General features: G+C 40.0%; 2 protein-coding genes and 1 long non-coding RNA gene across 4 annotated transcripts in view; 1 reads left to right on the top strand and 2 right to left on the bottom strand.

Moving 5' to 3' along the window:
• ERMP1 (endoplasmic reticulum metallopeptidase 1) overlaps window positions 1–389 on the bottom strand; it is a 21,596-nt gene extending 21,207 nt beyond the window's left edge. The window contains exon 1 of the mRNA XM_042013184.1: window positions 195–389. Within this exon, the coding sequence (XP_041869118.1) occupies window positions 195–389 (195 nt within the window). The remainder of the gene's footprint in view (window positions 1–194) is intronic.
• A 1,678-nt stretch (window positions 390–2,067) lies between these two features.
• Window positions 2,068–13,529, bottom strand: LOC121657391. Its single transcript, XR_006013604.1, has 2 exons — window positions 13,385–13,529; window positions 2,068–3,674 (listed from the first exon to the last, which is right to left on the bottom strand). It is a non-coding gene; the product is annotated as an uncharacterized LOC121657391 (long non-coding RNA).
• LOC121657390 (monocarboxylate transporter 13-like) lies at window positions 11,917–21,284 on the top strand. Of its 2 annotated transcripts, none has more exons than XM_042013064.1 (4): window positions 11,917–12,616; window positions 15,930–16,073; window positions 17,190–17,993; window positions 19,795–21,284. In XM_042013064.1, the coding sequence occupies exons 1-4, from the start codon at window positions 12,415–12,417 to the stop codon at window positions 20,004–20,006; spliced, it is 1,362 nt and encodes a 453-aa protein (XP_041868998.1). In that variant the 5' UTR covers window positions 11,917–12,414; the 3' UTR covers window positions 20,007–21,284. The 2 variants fall into 2 exon arrangements, with proteins under 2 accessions (XP_041868998.1, XP_041868997.1); XM_042013063.1 differs by lacking the exon at window positions 11,917–12,616 and adding an exon at window positions 14,378–14,541 and having other exon boundaries at window positions 19,795–21,282.
• The last annotated feature ends 1,722 nt before the right edge of the window (window positions 21,285–23,006 follow it).

The raw sequence follows: 23,006 nt of genomic DNA, 5'->3' as shown, positions 1-23,006 counted from the left end.
CCGGCGGGGGCGCCGCTTCCGCGGATCGGCAAGGGTGGGTCAGGGTGGAAGGGAGCAGCGGGCGTCACCTGCTCCAACCTCCCTGCTCAAGCAGGGTCATCCCAGAGCACCTGGCATAGGATTTCTCCTTACTGTTCTTGAATATCCCCAGTGAGGGAGACTCCACTGCCTCTCTTGTTTTAGCGCATAGTCACCCACATAGTAAAATGTTCTTCCTCATGTTCAGGTGGAAGTTCCTGTGCATCATTTTCTGCTCGTTGCCTCTTGTCCTGTCGCTCAGCACCACTGAGCAGTGCCTGGTCCGTCCTCCGACACCCTCCCTTCAGACACTTGCAGACACTGATGAGCTCCCCTTGCAGTCTCATCTTCCTGAGGCTGAACAAACCCATGTCTCTCAGCCCTTCCTCATAAGAGAGATGCTCCAGTTCTTTAGTTATCTTTGTTGCTCTCCACTGTACCTGCTCCCGGAACTCCATGTCTCTCTTGTCCTGAGGAGCTCGTAACTGGGCACAGCCAGTGCAGCTTAGGCCTGTGTCTGGCTACACACCGAGGCGGGGAAGCCCTCAGCAGTGGTTTCCTGTGGAGAACGGTGGCCCGGCAGCAGTGAAGCCGTGAGCCCTCTGTCCAGCCACAGCTACAGGGTGAGCATCCACTTGACCCTGCTTGCCCCGTGCATTGTGTGCTGCACTGCCTTGCTTGTGAAGGTGTGGAAGGCTTTTCCTGGTTTCCTGCTTCTTTTAGTTGGTTGGTTGGTTGTTTGGTCTGGTTTTCATTAAAACAAAGTTCACAAAAGTAAAAGTGGTGCCACGTAGGGGAGCAGCAGAGTGCCACAGGGCAGCACACCAGGTGCCTCACAGAAATGAAGTCACACCACTGGTGGTTCTGGCTGGGTTTCCCCCTCCATTGCATTGTATCTTTGGCATTTCATAGCTGTAGCACTGCCCAGACTGGAGCTCAATTAGGCTGGGGTGCAGAGCAATAGTGCCAGGAGGTGCTAGTGAATAGCAGCTTCCAGGGAACTCATGCCAAGGAGAGAACCTTTGAGGATGGGGCCCAAGCTGTGATGAAGACTGTCACTCATGCAGCACTTCACACCATTCTCCCGGGAAGAAAACACGTCTGCCTGCTCTCACACTGCCTTTGGATGATGGCACAGACCTCTTTGGTGGTCATTTTCCCTATCTTTACCATACTGCTTTCCAATGTACTTCACCATGTTTTAAGATATCCTGAAAGATACTTATTTTTGATGCTTTGTGACATAATCTGGAAACAAAATATGTAATGAGGTGATCTAGAGAAATGGGAGTTTTAATAAATCCAGTGATGCAGATAAACACTGAACACTGCTGCTTTCTACCCTGCCCTTGTTGCTAAATGAAAACTAATAGGATTTGCAATACCCTTTGGAATTAAAAAGTCTGAAAAAGTGGTGAACTGAAAGGTGATGACTATGCTCTCTGCACACCCCAGGTGCTTTAGGAAATTTCCATACTCAGGCTTAGTGAGTTTTCTCATTTGCTTCACTGCATACTCAGTACAGACAAGATTATTCATGACAATTTATGATTTACAACTCCAGATTATGCTATGACCCAGTAACATAGTTCTGGGCTGAGAGATTTGGTTTATTCTGTTTTGTTCAGTTTTTTTTCCTTTCTGCTTTTGTCTCACCTATGTTACCTCTCTCTTCACAAGCAGACAAACAAACCTACAGATTAGGTCCTCAAAAGCAGATTTTACATTAGAAACTACTATGAAAAATTCCAGTATACATTTTTTCTTAAAAATACCAATGCATAATTAGTCCAGTGAAAGGCTTGCAACACAAATAACAAAACAAAACAAAAAAATAAAATGTGATCCCCCAATATGGAATGGAATGGAAACTGCCCGTTGAAAATGTTATATTCATAATCTGTATGATGTTAAGGTAGTATCAGAAATATACATAAGAAAATATGGTTTTAAAGAAAGCTCACTATTGAGTGTACGTCTCAGTTTCTCCTTTGAAATTCTTGTGTAGGTCTTGAAGTTGTATAGAGAAGGCAAACAAGGAGTCAAATATGGACTTTCATCTTTTATTTTGATTTCATGGATAATATCATCAGTGCTAAAGTACTAGGGACTACCACTCCTGAAAGACTCACCTAAGCAGCTTTTTGCAGGGCCAGTTGCTCTCCAGCAACATATTTTGTTACATACCAGTTTTACTATGCCTACATTATTGATCTGGAGCATTGTGCACAGTTTGAGAAAGAGGAGCTACACATCATTTCTTTCTTTTGGCTCTATGCTTACCTGAGGATTGGAACTGTAGAAAAATTTCATTGTTTTCTTAATGGTCTTTTTCCTTTTATTCTTTGGGCAATATAGGAACATTAAACCACCCCCAGTTAAGAAAAAGACTTGACTGTACTGGTTTTGGTGACAGTCATATTCTATAGATCAAAACAATTTTTAAAATTCTGTCAATTCAAAATTCAGAAGTAATTTTCTGCTTTAGATCAGAAAGATTTCCCATGTTTGAAAGACCGACAGCCCTTTTATCACCTGTTCTGAGCAAAACATTTGGGAGGGTACTGTGCGATATGAATTAAGCTGGAATTATAGTGCTTACATGTTTTGACATGATTGTAACATCAGGGTCAAATAAATCAACAAACACAGTGCCCTTTATTGCTCTGTTAGTCTGGAATGGCCGATTTAAGATAATTGGATTTAATTTCCAATCAAATTATTCAGCATAAATTCAGTTTGACTTTATGTCAAGAAGGCTGGTGTTTAACCTAGTATCTTGCAATCCAAGCTAGTTCATTTTGTCAGCTCACAAAAGAGGAAAATCCTGTATTCACTGAGCATAAATCATACTTGTAAACCTTGTTTTAAGCAGAAAAAGTAAAAAGGCAATTCCTTATCCATAAGGACTACGGGTTGGATTTGTTTTTTCTAATTTAGTAGCAGACACAAGTTAAGTCATAGCAGGTTAACATTCTTGCTTAACAGAAAAGTACAGATATGAATGTTTTATATGCTAAGGCCACCATCAGCTATTTATGGTAAGAGAACTAGAACACTATCGTCAGAATACCATTCAGTTTTGATTAAAAATAAACAGTGATGAAGTAGTAGGTAAATTGTTCCCATTGTCACCTTTCTTATTCAAATGTGACTCACTTGCAGTATTAATTTCTTAGCTTCCATTTCCTATCCATCAAATCCTCCTGCATCATTGACCGAAAAATTGAAAATCCCTTTGTTACAAGATTTCTAGTCCACTGTAGGTATTAATACATTGTGATCAAGACCCCTTTTACATTCATCATTGAGTTTTACAAACTGTTGATTTTCAAGCCCTTTCATTCTCCTACTAACCATTCTGATGGTTTCAAGTTTTCTAGTAACTTTCCTGCATTGGTAAACCAAAAGAAGTGGTATCGCGACACCTACACCAGTGACAAATACAAAGGTAAAATCATTGCTACTCTGCAGGGAGTCAGAGATGTTTATTTGCTTTAACGTAAGCATGTTGCCACAGCTTTGAACTGACAGTTCTGTCCAGCTGTCTTGGGAATCTGGTTCTGTCACTGCAGCATGTTCCAGCCATCCACTTAGTGTCCCACAGTTTCTCTGACAGACTAGCTTGAAATGAAATTTGGACTGAGCAGGAAATCCTGTGAGGAAGAAGAATGAGATTTTACATTCTGAATTTCCAGGGCCTATTATGTCAGCCTTTCTTTAGTGACACGTGGGCTTGGAAAAATCTTTCTTCCCTGCACAGAAAGTGGTGTTGGATCACTGAGCCTTCCTGCCATAATGGAGATCAATCTTCACTCCTCCCTCAGACACAGATCTATCATCTCTTCAACCATATATCCATCAGTTACCTCACTCCTGTAGCCACAGTGTTGTAACTAGAAGCTCATATTAAATCAATTTCCTGCCCTGTCTTCAAGGTGGGTTTTTTGGTCACTACTACTGACAGTCCTGTTCCCATCCCTTAATTGTGGCCTGGCTCTCATTCTGTGTACTGCAAGCTTGAAAATGTTTGCCTTGCAAACTTGGTAAGCATTCAGTATTGCTCTGAGTCGACAGGCATTCTTCTTCATTGTCTGTTGCTATCCTAGTCTTAGAAACGAAACTAGAAAGAATATTTTAAGACCTCGGTGCAAGAATCCATCCTTACAGAAATACAGTGTACCCTTGTGTAACCTTGTATTCAGTTCAATACAAGCAGCTGTTCACTGTGAAAACTCTTCTATACAGGCACACTTCATGCTGTCAAGGAAGTTTGCATTTCTTCTTCTTGGGCTTTATTTCTTCACTTTATCATAACTTCACAATGGATAGCACAGTGTGTCACAGGCTGGTTTAAGAAAATAGCGCAGGAAGTCTTATGAGCTTATATCCCTTAATGTCTGTGTTCTCAGCTGACTCCTTGTAAAAATCCATCCCAGGTATCAACCAGACAACTTTTAGGGCTCATTTAGCCAACACATCCATCTCTTTCCTAAGGTACGAGGACAGAAAATGCCTCATTGACACTCCTGACATACCCAAGAATTGGGCATTTTCACCTTCATCTTGTAATTAAAGCAGAATGATTAAACTCTGGTCACTTATTTCAGAACAGGAAGTGGAAGAAGCCACCCACAGATGCTAGATTGATAGGGCACAGAGAGACTCTTGTTTGCATCAGCACTGTACTTAACCATTTTGTTTTGATAAGGTTAAGCAGTGCCTTTCCCTCTTCCCTGTTTAGCAGTACCTTTCCCTCTTCCCTGTTTAGCAGTACTCATTTTGTGTGCCCCCTCTTCTTCTTACCCTATTATTTTGTAATGGAAGCTATAATCACAACCAAGAATTACACAGAGAAAATGAACTGATTATTGCTTGTTGAAAAACAAAACAAACAACCTTTGTTTAGATGAATATACCCTCCCTTTGCAGCCAAGTCAGGCTCTATGTAACCTTCTTCCCTGTAGATACCCTGCCCCCGTTTCCATGCAGGCTGAGCATTCCCTTTGTTATAAAGGAAGGCCAGGGATTGATATTGCCCTGGAGTGGGGAGCAATCAGCACACCTGACTGTAATTTCAGGACAGAAGGCTTTTTCTTCATTTGTTGCAAGCCTGTAAAGCTTCAGTCAATATTAAACTAGTAAGAATTTGTTAAACTGATAATAGGATGGCCAGAACCCAGTCCAAAATCAAGACACTTATTCCTCTTTATCTATTAAATAGCTCACTTTTTACAGTCTGACAGATTCTGAAAAACCCTAATCACCCGCTTGTTTGCTACCACTTTCTGCTCTTTAGCCCCTCTGGTATCTGCCAGCTATCACTGCCAGTTATCCTATCTCCATAAAACGCTAGCAATCACCTCCTTCGTCATCCTAACTTTATGCAACTGAATCACCACCCTGGTTGTTCTTCTCTAATCACATCAAGGTAAAACTGGTTTTTTCCTTCAAGACCTTGAGTACCTCCACACTCATTCACATTTCTTACCCAGGTTCATTTAGCATCCCATGTCATCTATTTTGACAGTAATGTCAGCCTGTTTATTTCTTATATAATAGTTTCCCAATCCTTTCATCTACTATCTCTCCTGCACACAGTCCTGAGAATATTTATGTTCAGGCTACTCATATTACATCAGTAATCACTTAACACCACAAATCAAACAGTCATTTAGATTCAGTTATTCAATCAATATTCTCTTAGTTGACAAATCATATGACCTGGTGATGTTTTATCTTGGTTTACTATCCGTTTGTCAGTGCTGTCAGAAGACTTTGGTCAGGGAAAAAAAAAAAGAGGATATATGTGATAAGAGCTGGTAGTTCCAGGTAGAGGGACAAGCATGGTTACCACCAAGGACTGATGAATGCAGGAGGCATGGTTTCATAAGGTCTCTGCCTTTCCATCTGAGCACAGCTGACTACAAGGAGACTTTGCCAGGATCTGTGTGTATTTGTGCCAGGCTGGCTTTCTACGTTTGTGCAGTTTATTTAAATAAGAATTACATTTCAGAGACGTGTTTCCCACATTTTATATATACTACAGTAATAATAATAAACAGGCAATAGATAGAGATGTTGTATCTTCTTCAAAGGCAGCCCTGTTCCAACTGAGAAATCTGTGAAGAAATTCTCTGGTGGTGAAAGGGGTGAAGTAAATTTGAAATCAGGGAACTGAAATAATTTACAGCAGCAGAGAACACAGTCACTACTTTCAGTTTTGAGAATATTGAGAAAAAGGCATTTTAGAAATACATATATATCCAGCCTCTGTTTAAACCATTGCCAGTTTCATTCTGTGAGTCTAGTAATAAAAGCCAAGACCCACTAACTCCTGGATGGTTAAGTATTTCTTTATGACTTGACTGGACAGCATGTAAGCATAATCTCTTCATAATCATGAATCACTGTTATTATCTGAAGTACAGATGTTCCAGGGAGATTCTCATTTCACTCTACACCAAATGTTTCATGAAGCAGTCTACCTGTGAACATATTTTGTGCTTACTCAAGCACTTAAAGTGGAAGCTAACCCTTGGAATTAGTGAAAGCTGAGCTGACAAACTAGATCTGAGCAGAAGTGATTCTTCTTGCCAGCTGGAATAAATTTTTTTTTCTCCAGTGTATGAATGGAAACCTGAAAGACATAAGAGTTTTCTAAAATGCTTAAATGTTGAACAAGAAACAGTATAAGCAGTATTAATACAAGTGCAGTCTACAGTTTTCTCATTTCTTAAGTAGAAATAAGAGATACTTAAATTTTATTTGTAAATTTGACATGTGGAGAAAAACAATAGATGATTAAGGAGAAGTACTGTACACAGGTGTAGCATAAAGATTCCATGTGTTGCCAGAAAACTCTGAAAATATTTTAGCCTGATCAGATGAGCAAATTCTACTATGGTATTAATTCGTAACAGTAATTCTGGATAACCCAAACTAAATGATATGAGTAAAGACTAAATGTATTTAGTAGGAAGGACTGTAGAAAATGAACATTCAGTGTAGTCCCACTAAGACCATTCTGTTTTTAAACCAGAGTCGTGACAGGCCATGATGGTATTCCTTTGCACATAATCCCCAGTAATTTTGTGAATATAATGTTAAAAATAGTCTGATGGACTGACCAGTGAAATATTCTAGACTTTATTATTTTGTCTATAGACTTGAACTCCCATGACTATAATATAATATTCAAGGGCCACCTATATTCCAAGCATCCCGACAATGAGGAGGAAGTCAGGCAAAAACCCAGGCAGCTTGTCTGGATGACAAGCAGGTTCTAAGGGATGACAAGCAGGTTCTAGGATGAACCTGCAGGTTCTAAGGGAATGGGCAGGGGACATGGCTAAGCCACAATGTCCTATTTGAGAAGTAAGTCGTGGCAGTCTGGTGATGTTGTCAATGACTGGCAAAGGGGAAGCATAACCACTGTTTTTAGAGAAGCAATCAGGAACACCAGAGGAACTGTAGGCCAATTAGTCACACCCCTGCGCCCAGCAACATCATGGGTCAGAATTTGGTTGGCTCATAGGGCATGTGGATACACTAATTGTATACAACTGCCATGTGAATTTCTTCTCTGGATTAAGCAGTCTCATCTGCCAAGTTTCATTCCTAGCTACTTTTTTTCTGCCTTCTGCATTGTAAAAAATGCAGAGGGAATTTCTCCAAATCGGGAAACTGCCCCAGTGTAGTGAGAGGAAGGGTCAGTTCACCAGTCTGGTTCACTGTATGAAAACCCACATGGTAGCAGGAAGGTGAAGTAGGAGTGGCAGCAACTTTTATATCAAGACTGCACACTAATTCCACTTCAAAAACTACCCCATAATTTTCCTTTGCCATGATTTTGACTTCTCCAGCCCTAAAAAATAGCTCTAGAGAATTTTCCCAGCAAAAGAAAATTAGGATGTCACCACACAAACTTGCTGGCTTCCCATTCAAATATGCCAAAAATATGAAATACATCTGTTTCTTAGTTATGCAGGTCAACTGCATATTTATACTTCCCCTTAGCACACGCAAATTACACAAGTTACTGATCAAGTCATGAAGTAAGTACACAAACATGTAAATAAAAATATTACAAAAAGCAACAAGCAAAAACCCACCCTGCCTCCCCAACAATTACAGTAGCAGTACAGCCGCCACAACTTTGGTGCAAGACAAATTGGTAGGAAAGGGAATAAGTTACAATAAACTAGCAGTGAGAGCTGGGAGAGGAAAGTTTTATGAGGTCCAGCAGTATTTAACTGTGGGCCCTTAAATCTCAGAACTAAGGCACTGCTCTGATGTGGTGAAAGGTTCTGAACATGCATGTATCATGCTCAGGAGAGCATATTCAGGCTTCCTATAACTTCTTTAGTTGCTGCAGTCTATGTGATGCTCACTGTAGCCAATATCTGTCCAACAGCACAATCATAGGGAAGCCACAAATGAATTTCAAATTTGAGTAAACATTTTCAGTAAATGCCATAGAACACAGGAGAGTTCTGGTTGGTCCAGTAGTTGAGTTCAATAAAAAACGTGGACAGCAGTCCAAGGCTAGTATAAGTACAGGGCAGATACATAACAAAATCTGCCTTCCTCCTCTAGTTTCCTCCACCCATTCCTCATTTTGCTTCTCTGATCTCTAGTCAGGACAGAACTTCATTTTTCTGAATATAGGTGGAGTCAAATGACTTTTGAGGAGGGGAGGAAGGGATTCTTATAAAATCCGATGCTTATGCATTCTGAGGGAGACAGATTGGTTTGCTCAGATAGCCAGATGGTAGCTCTGGTGAGAAAGATGACCTGGTGGTTTGCAGCACAACTCATGAACTTACATACAACTGGAAGGTGAAGGAAGAGCTTCGTATCACATACAAGCCTTGGCTACCTGAATAAGGTAATTTCTTGATGCAATACTTGATTTTTGTTACTTCTAAGTGGTTGCTCAGAGCATTCAGCCCCGCTTTTCCATCCTAATGTGCTTTGTCAATAAACTGTTATAGATCATGTTAGACTGACTCCTTCTAAAACGATGTTCTGAAGTTAGAAAGGAAATGGAGAGTTAATGAAGAGTTCCTCCTGAATTTGTGTCTGAGGAGCAGTAATTAGTACGACTCTGTTGTAGTTGAGGCTCTAGTGACAGGTGAGCATCAGCCAGAGCCAGTCTGAGTGTTAGATGAAAATCATAGGGTATCTGAATGTGACACAGTGCCTGTTCCTTGCCTGAGTACCAAGGCACAAGTGTGGAGGAAGTTTCAACATAAATTACGATTGATTTCCTTGTTTCTTTCCATCTTACTTCTAATACAATCAATAAAACAAGACTATATTATTTAATCTGTTGTTAATTAATTAAAGATCTATTTTGTATTTAGTTTTATATAGTTCCTGTTTCAAGGTATCAGCCTTTGGTAAAAGTAGTTTTGTATCTGTATATGTTAAGTATGTTTTTCTTCCTTTTCTCTTTTTTGGTAAGTCCAAATCCAAGGTAAAGTACAATACTTGTACTGGAAACCCAAACCAAATACCCATTACCAAGTCATATTTCTTTATCTCAGTGTAGAAAAACTTGAAACTTGCCTTTTTTTGTCTTCTTGGGGAACCTATATCTGTAAAGTATCACCAGCTCACAAGAAGCTCACTCAGCCTCCATTCAGAGAGAGTGAATACACTTACTTGGGGGGGTGTTATGTATGAGTTGCATTAGAACAAGAAGTTTAGGATTCATACTAACAACAGTCTTTTCTTGATTCCACCACCAAATTGTTTTAAAATGGGCAGCAAATGTATTCAACTCATTTGCTCTTTTGTAAAAAGTAAATTAGAATATGGAGCACAAGATAACCAAGTAAAACAAGTATCCGTCTTTACAAGTTTATGTGGCACCCTAAAATGCAAGCAGTGAGATAAGCATTTTATAATTTATTTTTACAATTGTCTGATAAGCTTTTTGAATCACTGACATGAATCAAAGCAGAAACAGCTTGGAGAACTTGCAGAGCATGAATAGAGGAACAGCCCCGGTGCCTCAGAATGTGCCTTTGTAGCTATCCAGGTGCAAAGATAAAGGTTGTACTCTTGCTCACGTTCCTCCTGGCAAATTTCGCCATGCACATAATGACACTACTAACAGAGCTGCCTGCTCTTGCTTATGCACACACCAAGCACAGGCTTTCCTGATTTAAGCCCCTGTCTCACAGGACATCTGTTCCAGCTGCCAGGAGAAATCTTGGAGGTAGGAGTCAGTGGGATGCTAGACAGAATGATTATGCTTCTAGGCACAGCTTTAAATTTTTGAGGGATCTTGTGTATGGCCAGGCACAACAGAAGGAGCAGTTTCTCTACAGGTCTTTACTCCTTTTTATTTAGAAGGTTAGCTCCAGGGACAAAATGAGTAAGTGAAGATATTAATACCTTACTGCTTACCATTACTCAATAGCTAAGAGCAAAAGGAGATCCTATGTAGGTTTTTTTCAGCTTAGGGTGTTTGCATTGCATCATCTTATAATAAACTTTCTCTTGCAAGTGAAGGAGGAAGAAAGCAAAGCATGGTGTCAGAAACAAGTTCCCTTATTGTAATATCTATGTTTCTTCTACCCCCTTCTGGCATTCCAACAATTCCCTATAGTATGTAGCTGCACTGCTTTCAAATCTGTAGGGCTGCTGGAAAATAACAACCTCATTAATTAATAATGCAACTGAAATAGTAATTTCATTTTGGAGTTACATGTAACAACATTGAAAGGAACTGAAGGTTGAATTCTGAGCTGTGACATAAAAGATATATTTGTCGTAAGGAAACATGCTGTTCATTTAAGTTTTGTGAGCAGTAAGGCCAGTTTATATTCCTACTGGGACAGAGTTTGCTTAATGTAAGTGAAGGGTGCTGGGTGGTGTCAGGAAATAGATTTTATCATGCCTGTTTTAGTCTGGGTGCTGCCTGGTAAATAGCAGGATTTCTTCTATCTGACTTGTGGCACAAATCGTAATCTCTTGCCCAGGCATGTTCATGCAGAATGCAGAAATATCAGTATCACTCTACCTAGGCAGGCTCATTTAGCTTGAGTGTTGCATCCTTTTTATGTTCTTCCGGGCCTCAAACAAAATTATGACCACGCTGCTTCAATTGTCAGAAGACATGGCTACAGCTTGATATAATTTCTGTACTTTCTTATAGTAACTGAGCACTAATACAAGTATTAATGCTTCCAACTTTACAAAATTTATGACCTTTGAAAGTATCAGCTGCATTTGATAACTGGGAAAACAAGCACAGCAAGATCAAACAACTTGCTTAAGGTCACTCAGAAACTGTGGGAATGAAAACCTACATGATTCTTTCATATAGACCTCAACACAAGGCAGTCTCTCCCTCTCTTGTGGCTGTTCTAAGATTTTTTAGGATGTGCAAATGTGTCCAGTGCCGCATCAGTCCAGACCCATGGCAGTAGAATGATCTTTCTTCTGATCCCTACAAGGCTCTGATGGCTTCTTTTCCCCACTCTGCTGCAGTGATTCAAGTCCTCCTGTGATCATGTACCTCAATGGAGCACATCACAGGACTAGTGACTGCTCCTTTGAAAATTTCAAGTGGTATGGATTCCCTCATGCAGCTCATTTTTCCCAGCTGCACAGAGGGAAGAGTAATTTTAAGTACAGTACATCTTCAGCTATCTCAAGTTCCCATTCTCCTCCTGAGATAGGTCTTTTTTGGTCTTCTGCATCTTGTACAGCATGCCTGCTCAGAATTTAGTGTCCATGAAGAAACCAGAAAAATATATGAATGTTTCTCTCCCTCCAGCCAGATCCCGTGTCCTCCATGTGCTGCATGATTACTGCAAGTTTGTCACAGAACTTTTAAGGGGAAATACACTTTTTCAATTTTATGTTTAATAAGATGTTCTTGCCTATGAATATAACTTCACAAGGATGGATGTGAACCATTTTGGCAAAAATGCTTGGCGGTGCAGGAACAATTAATATTTATAAATGCTAAAATTTTGAGGACCCTAAAATTCTTCTATCTTTGAAAATCTTCATGTCTGAATCTTTTCCCATTGTCTTCTCTCCTTTGTTCACATCTGCATGCTTCTTTTGTTTTCTTCACTCTGTACTTGAATTTTTTTTTTTTCTTTAATTTCTTTATTCAGTCTTCTGTCTCTTGGGGCATCTGTTCCCCAGGTAATATTTTCAGTCAAACCACTGTAATGCATGTTGTGTTTTAACTTGGTAATTACTTGTGTAAGCCATTCCTAGAATATTTTAATTAATTTCTTTAACAATGGGCCTTCTACCAATTTGCAGATCTTTTAAAAAACCTCACCACCATCACTATCACTCCAGGAAAAAAAAAAAAAAGAAAAAACACCTCAAAATCCAGAGAAGATCTGAGAATTAGAAAACATGCAGGCTAAAGACAGCAATCCACCAGACGGTGGCTATGGATGGATTGTGGTAGTGTCAGCCTTCATGGTGATGGGCCTCACTGTTGCTGTCCTCAAGACTTTTGGTCTATTCTTTGTTGAAATCCAGCAGCACTTTGATGAACTTGCAAGCACCACTTCCTGGATCACATCAATAACTGTTGCTGTCTTTCATTTAGGAGGTAGGTAGTAGTGCTCCTCTAGCATTTTATTTTAATGTATTAACTACCCGAGCAAGTTTGCAAATCTTCCTTAAAAAAACCCACCTAGAAACATGTAAGGTCTCGACTTCCTTCTTCTGTCTCTATCAAAAACACAGAAAATTTTCTTACAGAAAATTGGCATTTGCTGCCTCAGATATGGAATGGGTTAATAACAGAACTCTATAGACACAGGAATCTGATTGCCTGAAAAAACATCATGTACCTAAACTCATGATTAAGTTTTGCTACAGGCTTTGAGTTAAACTCATTAGATATAATTCTAATAGCCACAGAGCTTGTTGAATCAAGCTCTTAAACCAGTTTGTGCAAGTTCACTGATCTCTCAGAGTGACTGTCACTTTTTCAAAGTACTTCAAAACATAAAGATTGTGACCCTGTCTGGCAGGTAAACCATCTGCTACCAGAATGAATGTCAGTCCTGCTTTTTTCCACTTCTCCTTTTTATCTTCACCAAGATCCCCTTTCTTTGCATGTATTACCAATCCTGTGTCTTCTTTACCCCTGTTAGTATGATTCCAAGTTACTGATCTACCAGAAGACTCCAAGAGTTAAAAAGAAAAAAAAAAAAACTTCAGCTCACCCAGAGAGAGGTCAACAAAGACATGACCATGCAAGCAGAGAGTAGGAGAAGAGAGAGTGAACTATCCCAGTTAAAGGTAGTGAGCTATGAGAACAGGTCAAATACCACATCTCACCAAATGAAGGAGGGAAAAATATGAAACATACCGCATTTGACTCAACTTGGTTGTTTAGAGTCCTTAGTGCCCTTGTAAACTGCATGATCCTTCACATGATGGTGAGGATTCCAAACATGTGCAGGCTTGAACTGTACAGAATTTGTGAAGTCTGCTCTGCATATTCTCATAGAGATACATGGTTGCAATAGGTAAATATCCCTACATAATAAATGCTATCATAATTTTGTTTATGAAGACACTTCATTACATAGACACTGTATAATTACATGCATCCTACTCAGTCCACACCTATCAGTACTATTGCTTGCAACTGCAGTACTTCCAAACATCAAGAGCAACTGATCTTGCTTTGAAAAATGTATTCAGAAGGAAAAAAGAGTAACCCAAAGTCAAAGTAAAAAGATAAAGTAAGTCATGAGTTGAAAAGATTTTATCAGTTCCATAAACTGCTATCCTTGATGCTTGCTTTACAGTGACAGATGTAATTAACTGAAAAAAAATCATTGAAAAACCTGCTTCACAGGCCACAGAAATTAATAAATGGTAATCTATCTATTTGGTTTACAAATTAGACATATCACTGACACATTGTGATACTATTTTGTCACTCAGGCATTTGAACTTCATGAGAAGAAAAAGCCACCATAGGAGGAAAAACCTTGAAGTCCTGTTTCAGTTAGGTTTTGTTTTGTTATAACATATATTTACATTATATAGGAATGTATCAAGGAATACAGCTTAGGACACATTAATATCAAGTATAAACCAGCAAAAACGTATTTGCCTAGCCAAGTGTGAGGCCAGCCTACTTCAAAAAAGGCAGCTATAATTTTCAGCAGAAACTGTTTTTCATCCTTTGAAATACTTTGAAAATAATCCTCTTTCAGTGAATAAAGCTTGATGGCCAAACATTCCAAACCCCTTCTGTATAGTAGTTTATAAATGTCTCAGGTCAATACATAATTGTCCTCATCTTCTCCTGCCTTTGCTTCATTTATAGGGACCAAAAGACTTTCTGATGAAGATCACCTGAGCCTCCAGTTCTTTGATCATGTTTCCATGCCTGGCTTACTCTTTCTTAATATGTATCTCTGGGAAACCTTAAGTGTCATTTGGCGTATTTGGCAGTATGAAGGATGATCACTGAATTATTATTTTTTCCCATTTGGATCCTTTCAACAGCAGGTCTGTTTCTTGTGTCGAAGGAGAGCATGTGCTTCCACTCGCAAGGTCTGCACTTGCAACAGGCTGTTCAGTTTACTAGAGCAAGGATTCTCCCCATCACCTTGACCAGCCTTCTCTTGGTACTGATGTACACCTCCCAACACCTTTCTCTTTGCACTCTGGTTGTCATCCCTTTCCATTGCTTGTACATTTTCTGTGTGTTGCCCTTACCCTTTCAGACTCTGGAGTCCAGCTGTTTTACCCATTTCCAGTTCTGTGGCTAGCTTCTTTCTTTCTCTTGCTACCCCATGTTTAATGTCTGCCTGTTTATTCTTATTTGCTATTTAAAAATTGAGTTTTGGTAGTATTCCTGCTCCAACTGCAGATCTTTTTCTTGTCTTCAAGCACTTTCATGGAAGTTATCCTGTGTCCTTGCTGGCTGCTCTCTCCTAATCATTGTCTTCCTACTTACTTCAATTTAGAAGCCTGGTCCTTGTTAACAGAATTCCGTTTTATGCACGAACTCCAGCTGCCAGGATATTTAACACATTGTAGGGAGCTGGTGGTACTTGGGAATCCCCTAGTGGCCATGGCTATTTAAAGAAATCCTACGGCCTTGAACTCAACGCTGCGATGCTGATGGAAAAACAGCCAGGCAGTAAAACTGATCCTTAATTAAGCAAAAATATGCCTGACATTTCAGGTGCTTCCAGACAGCAACTAGAGACCAAAGCAGCAGCTGCACATCAGATCTGTACCGCCTGCACCTTTGCCCTTCTGTTGAAGAGTCCCTGCAGTCTCTTGAGAGAAACTGTACCACTAAAATAATGATTTAAGAAATGAACTGCCAATTTTCTGTAAAAACAATAACCACAAAATAAACCCTAATTTTTGGTCCTTTATAAACTTTTAAAATTCCATTAAGGGTTGATTTTTGCAAAATTCTAGAAAACAAAAGTTAGTTTTCTCCAGAAAGTTTTCATGCCAGCCACATCAATAATATATTCTCAATAATACAGTTTTTATAGATGAACCTATAGATTCTATGGCTGAAGTTTCTGCTAAAACAGTCCATGAGGTTCTGTCGTGTTGGTAGTTGTATACCTACATGAAAATCAGTAGAACTGTCCTACTATAAGGAAGGCACTAAAATGCTCTTTCCCTTTAAAAGAGTCCACATATGTTAAATATATTTTCAAATCTGTGCCTCAGGGACAGTCATTTCTCTAACAGCAAGGATACAATTTTGAAATTTTGATTGACCTCCTACCCCATCCAGCAGAGTTAAGGCTGTTTGTGTCAAGCATTATAAGGCTAGTCCTCCTCCAAATGTTTTATTTATTTGGCTGTGTTAATCAGATTATTGTTCCTAATGTATTTTTCTTTCTCCAATTTTGCTGCTGATCCAGCCCCTGTTGCCAGTTCACTATGTGTACAATACACCCATCGGACAGTTGTGATCACTGGAGGACTTCTGGCTTTTTCAGGAATGGCACTGGGGTTTTTTGGATTCAACATGGTCTGGATGTATGCAACGACCGGCTTCCTACAGGGTATGAATTTATGGCTTTATGGCTTTCTTCCAACAACATATTATTTGAGGGTGCTAGTGGTAGGAGTTTTAAAATCTGGTATCTATCTTGATTTTATGAGCAGCTAGAACCAGCAATGCTCTTTAAAAGAGATTTCCCTCCCGTCCCACTCTGGAAATAAGAATTTGTACAGGAAACCTGCAACAATGAAGATGACAAATAGATGCCAGTAATTTGGACCTGCAAATGATATGCAAGCAGAAAATTAAGTATTTTATTTTTCATTCAGAGACAAGAGCTTTGTGAAGGTTTAAAGAATCTTCATAAAGGGTGCTGAAGTTATAAGACATGGAGATTTTGTACTTTCTATCAACTTATCTTATGTTTTGAACAAAGTCCCAGGCTTCCATTTGATTCCAATCCTTTCCTTTACTCCAGGCAAAACCAGGCCAGAAAATTGTCTCCAACAGCTAGCAGATTTTCCTGGAACAGGAAGCAAAGCTAGCAGGGAATAATATAAACCATTCTGAATTCCATACTGGATGCCTGAGAAAATGTCTGGAATTTGAGCCCGTTGGCAGTCCTGGGCTGCTGAAGTCTAGGGAGACATCAAAATAACTCTAAGTTAGAGCAGGTTTTAAGTTTGCTCAAAGCAGTCGAGCGAGAGAATGAAGAGCAAACAGAGGCAATACACCAGCTTCCTTCATGTCCTGCCTCACTTTCTACCCTGAACACAGCTCAGCTTAACCTGCTGGTCTGACCTAGTACCAACCTTAGCGCAGACAGCATGGACACTGAGATCTGTCTAGCTTCAACCCTATGACCATGTGATTTCTCATGCACTGACAAGGCTGTGAAACCAACTTCTTTTTTTTTTTTTTTGAAGTGAGAACGTAATAATGTATATACTTCATGTTCCTGCTTTTTCGCTTGAATATATACAACTTACAGAATATAACATCACAAATATACTCTTACATCTAATCCAGCTAAGCTCATGCTTCTGCTAGGCAAAAATGTTTTCCTTCTAACACTTTTTAACTTTACAAACGTAGGAGCACTGACTGCTTTAATGTCCACCTTCACAGAATACCTCAACAGTGTCTAACCAGTGCTATTTCTATTGGTGATTTTCAGGTCTTGGCATTTCCTTTTCGTGGACACCAGCCATTAGCATTGTTAGCCACTATTTCTCCAAGAAAAGGGCTTTGGCCAATGCTATTGCCAGTGCTGGAGAATGTGCCTTTGCATTCACGTTTGGGCCATTTTTCCAGTGGTTGATTAGTCAATATGGATGGAAAGGTGCCCTCTTGATCATAGGTGGCATCCAACTCAATATTTGTGTCTGTGGAACACTGATGCGACCCCTGGCAAGCAGCTGCCTTGAGACCAGCCATTGCAAAACTGAAACACCACCTCACAACGGCGCATCCAGGAGAGACAAAGAAGATAAGTCTCCTATCACGCACAAAACTTTCAACTGGATGCTTGTGAGGCGACCAGAATTTGTACTTTATGCCATTTTTGGTGTATTAGCCGCTATGAGTTTTTTTGTTCCTCCATTATTTTTAGTTCCTCTTAGCTACAGCCTGGGAATAGATGAATCATGGACTGCATCCCTCCTATCCATTTTGGCTATAGTGGACTTTGGAGGCAGATTGCTGTGTGGCTGGTATGCCAACCTCCATATTACCAAAACCATTCATTTGCTGGCAATGACGATTACACTGATCAGTACTTCCCTGATGCTGTTGCCACTGGCTAACAATTATCTTTCCTTGGCAATATTCACTGGCTTCTACGGATTCTTCTTTGGTACAACAGTCGCCATTCACATTACAGTGCTGGCAGATGTTGTAGGCATGCCAGAATTTGACAGTGCTCTAGGGCTTTTCATGCTCATTCGAAGCACTGGAGGTTTTGTGGGGCCTCCTCTTGCGGGTAAGTTAAGACAACTCTATGCCAAATACAGTTTACAAGAAGAAAGGGGAATGGTAATCCAAACTGAAAAGATCTGGATCTGCACTCAAATTTCCCTGGTTTTTAGCTCAGGGGTATCTGAGCAAGATGTATATAAAAAAGAAATAGTCATTTTAAATCCTCTTCAAAATATCTTGCTCCCTCTCTTCTCTGTGATTTTAGAGATACCTTTTCAATGAGAAAACAGGGATGAAAGGCAGGGTTCACATGGTGGAACTTCCTGCTTCCTGAATCTCACATAATGCCACTTGATGGCCACCAACTGTCTTGCTATGAAAGTGTGCCTCTGGGACAAGCAGCAGACCCACACTTTCAGAGAAGAAACTGAAATCTGAGACTAGTGATGTTGCAGAAATGCTGATATTGTTGGGAGGGTTTCTACAGAAGTTCAAATTGAACAGCCTGAAACATTAGGCTATTAAACCTCAAGGAAATATTCAGAGAGATGCCTGCTGTTTTTAGACATCATTTGAGCCAACTAGTATAATAAGTGAGGAAGGCAGCACATAAGAACAGTGGGAAGAAAGACCAGACAATGAGACAGCACATGGATTTATGGGCTGGCAACGAGATATAGTCATCTTGGAAAAATGTGAGACAAAGGAACTGCAAGCTGTAGAGACTTTAAAAAGTGATATGGCAAAAAAAATTGACCTGTGTGTTGTGTACAATGCAGATCTGATTCCTCATCCAAAGACCATTGCTCATGCACTACAAGTGACTTTTGTGGTAATGACATCGCTGATAGGTTGCAAATGAGTCAGATTGAATACTAGAACATTTTAACTCACTTTTGAAAATACAGGAACCAGGAAGATCTGTAGAGGGTTTGAAACAGAACAGTATCAAAAGTGTGTTGGAAAGATCTGAATAAAATACAGATTATAGTGGCTGGTCACCAGTACTGACTATCTGGGGACCAGTGTGGCCCCTTTTTGTCTATTTAGTAATCTACAAAGAAGGCATGGAAGAGCAAGGAACCCTAAGTGCCTCTCAAGCTCTCCTCTCCCCCTTTAAGTGTAAAATGTAAAACATTTGAGTTCATGGTTCCTGGGCTGATGTTAGTTTAGAATGTGGGCTAGGAAGTACCCTAAACATGGACAAACTTCCCACAAGCAAGCAGCCTTCATCAGCCCACAAAAGAATGTGCCATCATACCCACAGGGCAGCTGACACACTGCTGAAGCGCTACTACCATACTAGATTTCTCAGTACAGTACACAGTGGCATTACGTACTTTGGTTGGCTTAAAGCTCCCTGAAAACCATGGTCTTTTTGTTAACATCTGTGACTCTTTGTAAAATGACGAACCGGAAACCCATAACACGTCAGACAAATTCTCCAACTCTGTCTCCAGCAGACGAATCTCCTTTCCTTCTTTAAACTGACTCGTGCTGTAGTTATGGTCCAAATTACAGCAACAGCTACACCACAGAACATGGAGCTACTCAGATACACAGCTGCATGGTCTGTCTTTTTCACCAGTACCTGCACTGTCTGCCACACTTTAGGTGGGAAAGTGCTTCAAACTGTGTAGTATATTGTTTCACTAGTAATGCACATATACAAAGCAATGAGATGTGAATTGTGTTTCAAAAATGCTGTAGTGGGGTGATGTTCCATGTGCTCATGATGTAGAACTCCGCAAGACAAATACATAGCCAGCACACTGTCTTTGTGAGAGGATATATTCACACTGCTGAGCTAATTTGCATTAGCCTGTTCTCCATCAATCACATTGCTGTCATTTGTTTCTCCCCAGGTCTGATTGTGGACATGGCTGGAGATTACAGAGCATGCTTCTACATGGCAGGAGCCACTCTTGTCCTATCAGCTGGATTTTTAGTCATTTTAGATCGACTCCAACAGAGAAAAAAAAAAGGAAGCAAGATTAGAACTAAACCAGAAAAGTCAACATTACCTTACCCTTCCCTCCATCTCCTGAAACATCAAACCAGAAGGTTGAGAGCCTGATGTAGTGGTGTGACTACATGAGACCTCTGACAACATTTCAGAACATATGGAAGTATTTTATTTTTGCCAAACTCACTATTAGTAGGATTTACAAAACAACAGAAGTTTTGGGTAGGAATGTTTGAAACAAAGGAAGAAAGTAATTAATTTACATGCAAACTAGAGCAGTAACCATTACCATATTATTTTGATATTAAGTTGAATTTTGACTATGCAAGTCTTCAGCAGAGTCCCACAGGGCTGTGCTAAATGAACTAGGGAAACCATGGTCTAAATTAAATTGCCATGAAGCATGTATGCAGCAGATAGAAACTCTACCCCCAAATGCAGACTGCAGCTATCACTAAAAAAGAGGAAGAGGTATGAGCTCACAGATGTTTACTTGGGGAAGTAGTGCCCAGTATTTTCAGTAAACAAGCTGGATGTGAAAGCACAAGTAAATGAATACAGTTTTGAGCTAAAGGGTTTGCAGGTACTCTACAGAGCAGGGCTGGAATAAGATAAATAAATAAACCTGATAAAAGGTAAAAGTTACATGAGTAATAGAATACAGTAGAGAGAAATGCAGTCCTAGATATCAGAAGTAAAAAGCAAAATATACCCACATAAAATGGAGAAAGATTGATGAATATTAGAGAAGACCTAAGGCCACAGTGGACTTCAAACTGAGTAACAATCCCAAATGCAACCCTGTATTAAAAACAGTAAATGCCTTTGTGTGTTACGGTAATATAGAGGAGATAATGATGCTTGCAAGGCTTTAACTGGAAGAAGTACATGAGTTGCAAAGAATTAAGTGGAACATAAATGAGAAGATTAAGAAAACACAGTCAAGGAAAAAGTGTAAGAAATAAAGTTTGTCTGATTTAGAAGACAAAAATTTTTACAGGGCATGAGAACAGCCTTCAAATCCATAATAGGTTGAGATAAAGAAGACATGATTAATTCCTTTCCTTGTTAAGACAATTGGTAATTGATATCATTCACAGAAAGGCAGAGTTATGTAACAGGGAAAAAGCTTCCTTGTAGCATGTTAAGTCACAATGCAGACGATGGGGAGAATATGAAAACACAGAGGTATCAGAGAATAAGTAACACATGATCAAGAACCTAAATATATGTGCTTCCGAGTAGTAGTATGGACTAGATGACTTCCTGAGGTCCCCTTCAGTCCCATGTTCCAATTATCCTAAGGCAAATACTTTGAGTAAATACTCTATTTATAAGAATAAAAAAGAGTCTGTATCCAAACAACTGGGGTTTTTTGTAATTTTATTTTATCGGGGGAAGACAGAACTTAAGGAAGAAAAGGCTGAATCACATTTAGAAAGAAACATTAAAAGGAAAAAAAATAGCAACCGTTTAAAGCTTTCAAACTATTATGAATGTCATATCTGCTCTACTTACAAACTTCAGAAATTTTTACCATTGAAACACTTCCTCTGTGAAGCCAAGTTGACATAACTCTCATGGGAAATAATTTCTTCTTGTCTCATAAGAACAAGTATTTCAAAAATTTAATTTAACTTACAGGGAATCAGCAGAACCATTAATAAATCAACTACCCGTAACAGCTTGATTGCAGAACATATTGGGAGGAACACACCTGGGTGGGCAAAGTCTTGTAGTAAGGCTCTGAAATACCTGACAAAATCCTTTTCAAATTCATCAATTGAAAAATTTGAATTTTTCTAGGAGCATTATTCTTCAGTCTTCTGCAGTTTTCCACTACTTAGTATAACTCTTCATTTTATAAAATAGAAGTGGTATTGCTGGAGGTGGGAAGAATGGGGAAATGTTTAATAGATGCAGTTTCCATCTCTGACATTCTATTAAAATTCTATATTTTATTTACAAGCCCTGTCACCAATTTATTTTGACATGTCCTGATGTTTGACATGGGCAGTAAAGAAGGCATTTAGTGGCATGCTGTGCTGGATGAACAGGGGCACAAGGACTAGATCAAGCGAGGTGATTGTTCCCCTCTGCTTCACAGTTATGCATACATTTTGGAGCAGCAAGCACAGGAAAGAAGTTGACAAAGATGACTGAGCTCAGCAGAGGATCACTGAGAGGCTGTGGAACCAGAACTGGTTCAGCCAGGGAGAGCAGCAGCTTTGGGGCACCAAGCAACATCCCCAGCATCAACAGGAAGGATAGAGGAGGCGCAGCTGGGCTGTTCATGATGCCATGAAGATTTCTGCCTTTCCTTTTATACCCCTGTTATACCTTTTTGCAACTTCTGTATTCCTAGTGCTTTTTGCCTACATTCTTGGACTTGTTTGTCGAGCTAAGAGATTAAACATTTTAGAAGCTTCGTAGCTAGGGATCAGTGTGCCCCAGACCCCAAGGTCCTCTCCAGAACACATTCTGTAAACCAAGATAGAACCATCCAGGGGAAGGCTCCTTGGGGAGGGGGGCTCACTTGAGCCTCTCATTGGGGAATCTTTGATAGATATGCTAATTAGTAAAGATCTATAATGTGATACCAGATCTTTTGGGGCATAGACTCGGCGGAGTGCATCTCGATGCATATGACCTGGATGTGTACACCTAAGGATCCTTAAAGTAAATACCAAGGTAAAATCCCTTTTCCCCTTCTAACCGTGTATGACTCTTGATTTTAAGACCAGGAAAAGGCATCAGTTGCTGGCGACCACGAAGGGACCCTAAAGACCTTGAAACTCGCAGTCTTGGGTTGGAACACATCTTGCTTTGCCCCTCTCTTTGCCGGCAAATTACAGAGGGGCCGGAGCAACAATCTAAGACTGTGACCAGGACTTCAGGACCCAGCAGGGAAAGGCATCATTCACAGCAGTGCATGGTGTGAGGGTGAGGCAGCAGCAAAGCTGAAAAGGAGGAGCTCAGGCTGAAGCCATGAGGACAGCCCAGCAGTAGGGACATAGTCCAGCGTGGTCATGCTGATGCCATCCTTGGGGCTTTCATGGCCCAACAGAGTGAAGTCCTGAGCAGCCTAGTCTGAGCTCAGAATCGGCTCTG

Source organism: Corvus kubaryi, unplaced genomic scaffold (genome assembly GCF_017639235.1).
Source record: "Corvus kubaryi isolate FWS band 111438036 unplaced genomic scaffold, C.kubaryi_AGA036_p1.0 split1-37296, whole genome shotgun sequence".
Taxonomy (NCBI): domain Eukaryota; kingdom Metazoa; phylum Chordata; class Aves; order Passeriformes; family Corvidae; genus Corvus; species Corvus kubaryi.
Note: the sequence above shows the minus strand (reverse complement) of the source record. Positions and strands in the feature narration are given on the sequence as shown.

Excerpts from the sequence above, each read along its gene's own strand:
- LOC121657390 (XM_042013064.1), top strand. The coding sequence starts at position 12,415 with ATGCAGGCTAAAGACAGCAATCCACCAGACGGTGGCTATGGATGGATT. Across the intron at positions 16,074-17,189 it reads AACGACCGGCTTCCTACAGG|GTCTTGGCATTTCCTTTTCG; the intron begins GTATGAATTTAT and ends GGTGATTTTCAG. Across the intron at positions 17,994-19,794 it reads TGTGGGGCCTCCTCTTGCGG|GTCTGATTGTGGACATGGCT; the intron begins GTAAGTTAAGAC and ends GTTTCTCCCCAG.